Below are 7,809 nucleotides of genomic sequence, written 5' to 3'. Positions count from 1 at the left end.
CCGTTGAAGAAAATGAAACTTAAGTTAGTGAGAATAATTAGAGGGGCAAAATGGTTATTTATGCTCATACCTAATTATCGGATTATTGACGAGGATAAAATACATAAACGACAAATCAGAAGAAAGTTTTACAAATTTATTAGCTTCTATGATCTTATATATTCCAAAAGTTCAATCTTTTGTCTTTAGTGGAAAAAAACTAAGACTAATAATTAGGTTGGTGGTCTAGGGTGGAGTAGACAAGATCTAATTATTCAAACTTGGATAATATTTGTCCGATCAAGTCCTTGTGGTAGCTCCATAAAGTATTGGAACTTAATTACAGCAATTATTATAATTTTGGGCTTAATTGTAATTACAATAAAGTTTTGTACTTGGTTGTAACTACTATGAAAAGTTATAAACTTAATTGTAATTGTAATTGTAATTGAAGTTATAAGACTACACATGCAATTAAATGTAAACTAATTGGAATTGAATTAAAACTCGTACTTGGATTTTAACTAGAACTCTTGTTTGAATATGGAATTATAATTGTACTGAAATTGTATCATCTTTTTCTCTATAAATAGACTAAATAAACCAAAAAATACTACAACATTCATAATTCCATAGAATTCAAAATTAGAGAGAAAATATTTTATTTTCTTGTTGTCCAAATTCAAGAATTAGTTTTTGGATTAATTAAAAGAAGATGCCCACACACCGGTGTAATCTTTGCATTGAAAAATACCATAGAAGATTTGAAGGTTTGAAACACCAAGATTCTAGCAATTAAAGGAGCCGAAAGTTCACGGATCAGAGTTAATTCAAAGATTGATCATCGAACTTAAATAAAAGATTTTAATCATTTAATTTTGTTATAACATACACGTGAACATCTAGACGATTCCGTTTATTGAATTAAAGAAAATTTTAATTTCAAATTAATTCTGCTTCCACATTCCAGTAGTTCACAGTGCTATAAACTTAAAACTTGTACAAGGTGTAACTTTAAAAATTATATTTTTGAAATAAATAATTTTAAAAATAAGTTTAATTCATTTGCAATTATAATTTAATATATCATCCATCAAATTTTCAATTAAAGTTTTGCCGTGTTTTTATAACGTGAATCACTTATAATTTATTTTCTCTACATGCAAATTTCTTACTTACAATCAAACGCACTTTAGATATCGAAACATTTCTTACTTATAATAGTAATGCCTAATAAATTATTTTTCTACCTATTATTTTGTAACCATCATAACTTTCTGGCACCAATGTTTAATTTTTATATTTTATTAATTTTTTTGTAGATGAAATTCATGTATATAAATTAGACCTCTAAAAATAAGTGTTTTTAAAGAAAAATTGACTCCAAGATTATAATCATCAAACGCCAAACTAATTTAGTGATCATCACATTGCACAATGAACATTTGCAAGGCTCATGCCATAATAATTAAACAAACTTATTTTAAAAAAATTAATTTATCGACGAAAAAACTGTGGCTAGCAAAATAACAATTAAAAAGAATTATTCAAAATTAAGAACGTTTTTCATAAATGATATTGTGTACACACACGCATATAGACACAGAATTTATTGGTAGAATTTTTATAATTAAATAAAATAAAATAAAATGATAAATTATCCACAGATCCGTAATTAAATATAAATATAAATAATAACTTAACTGGAGGGGTTTTTTTTATTATAATGTTGAAAAAATAAATATTTTGATAAATTTATTCACCGATGAAATTTTCTTTAATAAATAAAGTACGAAAATAATAAGAATTAAATACTAACTATGAAAAATTGTTGAAAATGAAATAATAGTTAAGAACATAGTTTAAGGACATTGTCTAAGGTTGCCAATTATGTGAACCTCATCTCTATCAGGAATTTAAAAACAACACTAAGCAACCCAATGCTCAATCTCTCGTTTGGATAAATAGTTTGTACACAGAATCCTCTCAAACAGTGGAAGGTAGTTCAAATTTTCAACATAGAACATCAAGCAAACTGTCTTTACGGGTTTATCTAATTACTCTATGAAGGTTTCAATCAAGGTATGGCCGTTGACAATTTTTGTTGTTCCTACAATAATGTCATACGCCATTCCTTCCTGCAGAACAAAATTGCATTGAGACAATGTAAATTGATGAAGGTGAGAAGATACGGAGATCTAGCAATGAACCGTGCAAAGTGGTGAAAAAGGATTCATATAGTAGACTCCAAAAGATATAGAAGATACTTTTTCGCGACGACGACCCAAAAAACAAAACTGATCATTCGTTGAGTAAGAACCCTTCCACACAGGACTCGCAGTTCAATATCATCCCACACTTAAATAACAGGAAATAATTCTGATGAAGCACTCAAAGATGACATTGTACATGACAAAAGATTCATTCTCTCTCTAGAAATAAAACATTCAGAAGATGTAAAGTAGAAATAAGTTCAGTGTTATATTCTTAAATCAATGGTTCAACACTCAATACTATACATTTGACATTATTAAGTGCTTGAAAGAAAAAAACGAACAACGCATGATTTCATACCATTTATGGCTGAAAGTTAAGAGCATACCTGGGAACTGAGGAAACGAAGTGCAGAGATCTCTGCAAACGTTACCCCACCAATGAAAACTACAAGGACAATAGATCGCCTCCCATCTGCAACTCTGAAATATGGAGAAGGCATTAGCTTGAAGCACATGAATACAAGCTTTTGCACCTCTATTATGGACATCAAACTATGATATAAAATATTTGATCCCATATACAAAAAAGAAAAAAGAAAAGGAATATATAGTAGCCTTTGCAGTAGACATAGCATTGAGAAATAGACAGGAAAAAATTGCCTTATAAAATAATTCAACATTGACATGATACTCCTTAAAACATTCTTCCTTGTAATTTCAGCACACAGGAAAATATAATCTCTAATCACTTGATGATGTCAAATCGTCAAGTGACTGAGCATGAATCTAACCACAAGATAAGAAGGGCCAAAAAAATATAAGGCACACACGAGTAGGTATCTTAATAAATCTAGCAGAAATATTAGAAAACAGTACCTCTCTAAATTGTTCAGAGATCCTGATAGTGTGTCAAATGATGGACTGCTAGCAAATCTACCCTGTATAAGCAAATCTACGTCAGAATGAACCATAATACAATGCCACGTGACGATGAATGAGAGAAGATTATAAAAGGAAGACTGATGAAAGTCTCTACTAACTTTCTTGGTTTCTGAGTGAGGCCCAGGCAGCAGCTTCAAAATTTCTTCAATTGGGCGCCTACAGCATTTGATTCAAATCAGTTAAAGACCTAGAATTTTTCAAATTGCAAAGATCAGGGAAAAAATAATAATAATAATAATAAAAAATCCTCTAGATGCGTTCACAACAGAAACTTTTGAAATTAAAATTGAACTCCGTCTGACTTGCAAGTAAATTGATAGATAAAGAACTTCATAATTAACTGGAACACTCGAATAAAATTTGATCCGATTAACATTCTTCTTTTTTCCACTTAAATGAGATTGACAGGAAACACTTAAATGAGATAGAATTCATTTCAGATAAATATATATTGTTTCTTCAATTTGAATAGATTCTCGAAAGAACTTCCATTATTGTGCACATCAATTAGGTGTCTCCCAACTCAAGTCAACAGCAAATTCACATAACAGCGGATGAACTTTCCTTGCCAACAGAGAACATAGTATGCTAACAAAAGCAAAGTAGAAAGTATCAACAATGATTGTAGTGATTAACTAAAGTTCAAATTAGTCACCTGAAACCCACCTTATTTCCATCAAATAAAAATAAAAAAATTTATGCTTTGCTTGTTCATTGAAAAAAAAAAATGCATTCAGATCCGTTTCTCTCCCCCATTAGTAACTTCCCAGTCTTTTGAAAACCCAGTGACATGGGGGGGGGGGAAGAAACTTGTTTATTCATCAACATTCACTATTTCATTTGAATGCATTTATCAAATGGGAAAGCATTCAGATGTACACAGCTCTCAAATGGCATAATACTTGTTAACCTCCGAATCTAAATGTGACCAGTCATCAACAACTTACAACTCTTCTCTCCTCGACGTCTATGTTACCTACACACTTGGCCACACAGTAGAGGCACAAGAATGATGCTTCTCCAAGGAAAGGAGAGAGGCCACAATCATGCACACTCTGTGATGAGGACATCCCAGTCCAGTTTTAGTTATTTTAGCAGTTTAATTATTTTAGTTGGATTTAGGTTAATTTAATTTTATGGACTTGTGTATTGGGCTTGGCCCTAGGTTTGCAGCATTTTCCAGTATTTAAACTCATTTTGCATTGTTATTTTTCAGTTTATGATGAATGAATATTTTTGGTGGCTTATGGTGTTCTCTCTTCTTGTTTTCTTTCTTCTCTTCTGTTGAATCCCCTTCCCTTTCTCCTCTCTAATTCTCCCTCCCCATAGATCTGTTTTATTTCTCAATTAACTGTCTCATTGGTGCTGCATCACTCTGACTCTCAAACCAATAGATAATTTGGAGTGAGAGAAACAAGAGAGAAGAAACGCTGGAGTCAGATTTAGAATTCTAGAATAAAAAATACCAAATGTAAATTACCTTTAAATGACACAATGTGTGAGAATTTATATGTAAAAAAGATAGAGCTGAAAACTTTCGGATGCTTGACACTTGACTTTATCCCAACGGCTCACATGCATTATTATAAAAAATGGGCCAGGCCAAATGGTCGAGCTGGAAACTTGGTGACCTGAGCCCTTGACTGGGCAGGGTGGATAATATGATCAACCCGATTTTTTACCGGGCTCCAAAATTTTTAAATGAAATTTTAGGTTACAAGAAATTGAACCTTGCACCTCCAGTTAAGAACAACAGCCTAACCACTTGAACCAACAACACTTTGTTATTTTCTTGAGTAATAAGCTATATCTAACTCATAAACATTTAATGTTTTCTAAAAATATTTTTAAAATATTATAGTTCAACATTTTACTTCATTTTGTACAAATAATTATTTTACAGACTTAATATGTATGAAAAAATTATTTTTAATTAATAAGAATTGAATATTTAATGCACATAGATTATCAGTCGATTACTAATAAATGGTCTGTACATAATAAAAAGGGAAATAATATAATATAATTAAATATAATATACAAAACCATATATCAAAATGAAACCACTGTCACTAATAAATGAGTTCAAAAGATCAATAATTTAAAGATATATAAATAATTAATAACACATAACTTTAAAACTTTAATTTTATCTAAAAGAGAAGATTTTATGCATAATTTTTTTTTTTAAATAATTTTATGCAATGGCCCACCGGTCCAACAAACACCCCAATGACTTAGTACCTCAACCGAGTCAATGCCTGGGTCGAGTCGGGTCTAATAACTATGCTCACGTGTCAAGCTCAATGCTGTCACACAACAGTCATTATATGCCTATGACCTCTCCACCATGTGACTACCAGCAATCTCTGCACGTAGCATGTCACCTATTACTAGAACATGTGGTTCTTTTGGTATATCTATGGACCAAGGTTTTTGGTGATTTCTTTGGGATAACAATCGATGATTTTCATCGGCAGATCAATTAATCACAATAATAACAAAATCATAGCAAATCAAAACATTGCCGCTTTTCTCGGTTAATTCAGCTATCAATGAAGAGGATTACAAATCAAATCACTTGAACTGTGAACCTAGAGAAAAATTCTTCACCAACATAAATATCAAGACCATGATTAAGAACTCTAGTTTATGCACCAAACAAACATATTAAAATAGATCATATACAGAAGGAGGCTCACCATCCAGATCGTATAGCATGCTGAACAAGACGTATGCTGAGAGGTGCGTATCCAGAGAACACATAGGAAATATCATTTGGGCTGTTCATGGATATATACAACAGTTAGATGAAAAGAACATCAAAGAAATAAATAGCGGAGCACTAACTTTTACTGTTCAATAGTTAGATAAATCATAACAATGCTCATAATCCTTAGTGCCACTGGACGCCTTTGAAAACAATAAAATACAGGTTCTTTACGTTCAGTAAAGTTGAAAGGTCCTTCAGTTGCTCTCTTGCAAGAGTGCCAGAGTCAGCCCTATACAAGAGATATTATTTAGGAGCAACATGTTAAAAGGTTATGCTACACAAACTCTCTAGCCTTAAACTCCCAAATCCTTTACAGCATTAATTAATAAAACCACGCTTGCTATTAAGGCGCATTATCTGAGGATAAAGCTCCTGTGCTCAAACCACATCAATTCTTATCCCAAGGGCTAACAGAGTTTATCGAGAATTACATCACCACTGCAACTTATTTGGCTATCGAGGACCAACTCAAGTAATATCCGTAGTCAATCCCAGCTAAGGCTCAACCTAGACTAATCAGGTTGTTTAGAAGAGTTTAGTGATACACTCAGTAAAAGAAATAATCCCAAGTTGACAATGAACAATACTAAGCCCAAGAGAAGCAGATCATAATTAAGCCCTTGTTTGAGCCCCATTTTGGGAGGAATGAATGCATTTTGAATAGTAGATTGACGGAGTATATGTGGTTAAAAATTAAGAAAAAGTTTTGGATTTGAGTATAATATTATTTTATTGAAGAATGTGCGGTTAAAAATGAGTTTTGAAAATATGAATTTTCAGAAGAATGAGGCTCAAACAAGGGCTAAGTCTAAACATAATTGTGCATTACATAGTAGCCCAATAGGTTGATCTTTATATATCTCTCTTATAACTCCTATTTTCTTTACAGAGCTTTTCAAGGACACGCATAATGAGAAACTTCTTCAAGGACACAATCAACAAAATATAGTTAAATACCTAAAAGTCAGTGGTAAGCAATTCATTAGAGGACCAATACTTTTTACCTAATACCTAATATTACATTCTCCCAAAATAAACAGGAAGATAAAAAATACTTAGTGGTGTCTGTGTCCTCAACTACGAGTTGCAAAGCACGTTTGACTGTCAGCCAATTGCTCTTTGAATCCTGCAAGCCATAAATAGAATAATTAACTTAGTCAATAAGGTTTTTTCAACTTGATTAGTTGAAGCAGCACTCAAAAGAGAGCAATATTAACTCGACCTGCTTTCTGAACAATCCAGCTTTTTCCAAGTTATTCAATGTAGAAATATGCTCAAAACCATAGCTGTGAAGAAGCTCTCTCCTAATTCAAGAGGATGAAAGCTGAGTTCAAAATTTCTCAAAAGATGATACCCATATCAATCAGAGGAATAGTCTTGAGAAAATGAAAAACAAATGATTTAATCCGACTTGCCTCAAATAGTCAAAATTCTTTTTTGGTAACCCCGAATTTGTTATTGAAAACAAGACCAGAAGACGTAAGACATTAATAAGAGGTTCCTGCTTATGAATCATTTCTTCGATGTACTCAAAGCATCTGCATCCATAATAGCATTATTTCATACTTCAGTACTCTCAAATAGATATACTTATAACAGTATTGAACAATAGGCATTGGTATTCAAAATGATAGCATGTAGAGAAGAAGACCAATTTTATACTCAATGGGCAGTGAAACCTTTAGACTTGTGTTAGCAATCATGTTTGTATTCAAGGGTCTTGGAAGGAAGTTTAATTCGACACTCGTCTGATTGAAAACAAATACCTCTTGCCATGAGTTATCAAATTTAAATCTTTTAATGCATGTGGAAATGATTTAATTGACAGCTGAACTTTAGTGTCTAAAAAATATGAAGAGCAAAAAATGTGTAAAAAAAAAAAAAAAAAAAGGGGCTTAA

The 7,809-nt window shown here is 31.9% G+C and overlaps 1 protein-coding gene across 2 annotated transcripts in view; it reads right to left on the bottom strand.

Moving 5' to 3' along the window:
• Positions 1 to 1,840: 1,840 nt before the first annotated feature.
• The window catches only part of LOC111368631 (vacuolar protein-sorting-associated protein 33 homolog), a 12,152-nt gene continuing 6,183 nt past the window's right edge, over positions 1,841 to 7,809 (bottom strand). The window contains exons 15-22 of one of the 2 annotated variants that reach the window (XR_002698024.1): positions 7,326 to 7,448; positions 7,133 to 7,214; positions 6,966 to 7,036; positions 5,840 to 5,920; positions 3,236 to 3,324; positions 3,072 to 3,133; positions 2,582 to 2,675; positions 1,841 to 2,117 (exon numbers count right to left, since the gene is read on the bottom strand). Coding sequence is in view for 1 of the 2 variants with exons in the window: in XM_022989984.1 (XP_022845752.1) it covers positions 2,037 to 2,117; positions 2,582 to 2,675; positions 3,072 to 3,133; positions 3,236 to 3,293; positions 5,840 to 5,920; positions 6,966 to 7,036; positions 7,133 to 7,214; positions 7,326 to 7,448 (652 nt within the window). In the remaining variant the exon portion in view is untranslated. The remainder of the gene's footprint in view (positions 2,118 to 2,581; positions 2,676 to 3,071; positions 3,134 to 3,235; positions 3,325 to 5,839; positions 5,921 to 6,965; positions 7,037 to 7,132; positions 7,215 to 7,325; positions 7,449 to 7,809) is intronic. The other variant, XM_022989984.1, reaches the window with a different exon arrangement.

Source organism: Olea europaea, chromosome 19, assembly GCF_002742605.1.
Source record: "Olea europaea var. sylvestris chromosome 19, O_europaea_v1, whole genome shotgun sequence".
Classification (NCBI taxonomy): domain Eukaryota; kingdom Viridiplantae; phylum Streptophyta; class Magnoliopsida; order Lamiales; family Oleaceae; genus Olea; species Olea europaea.
This window is presented reverse-complemented; position numbering and strand designations above follow the sequence as displayed.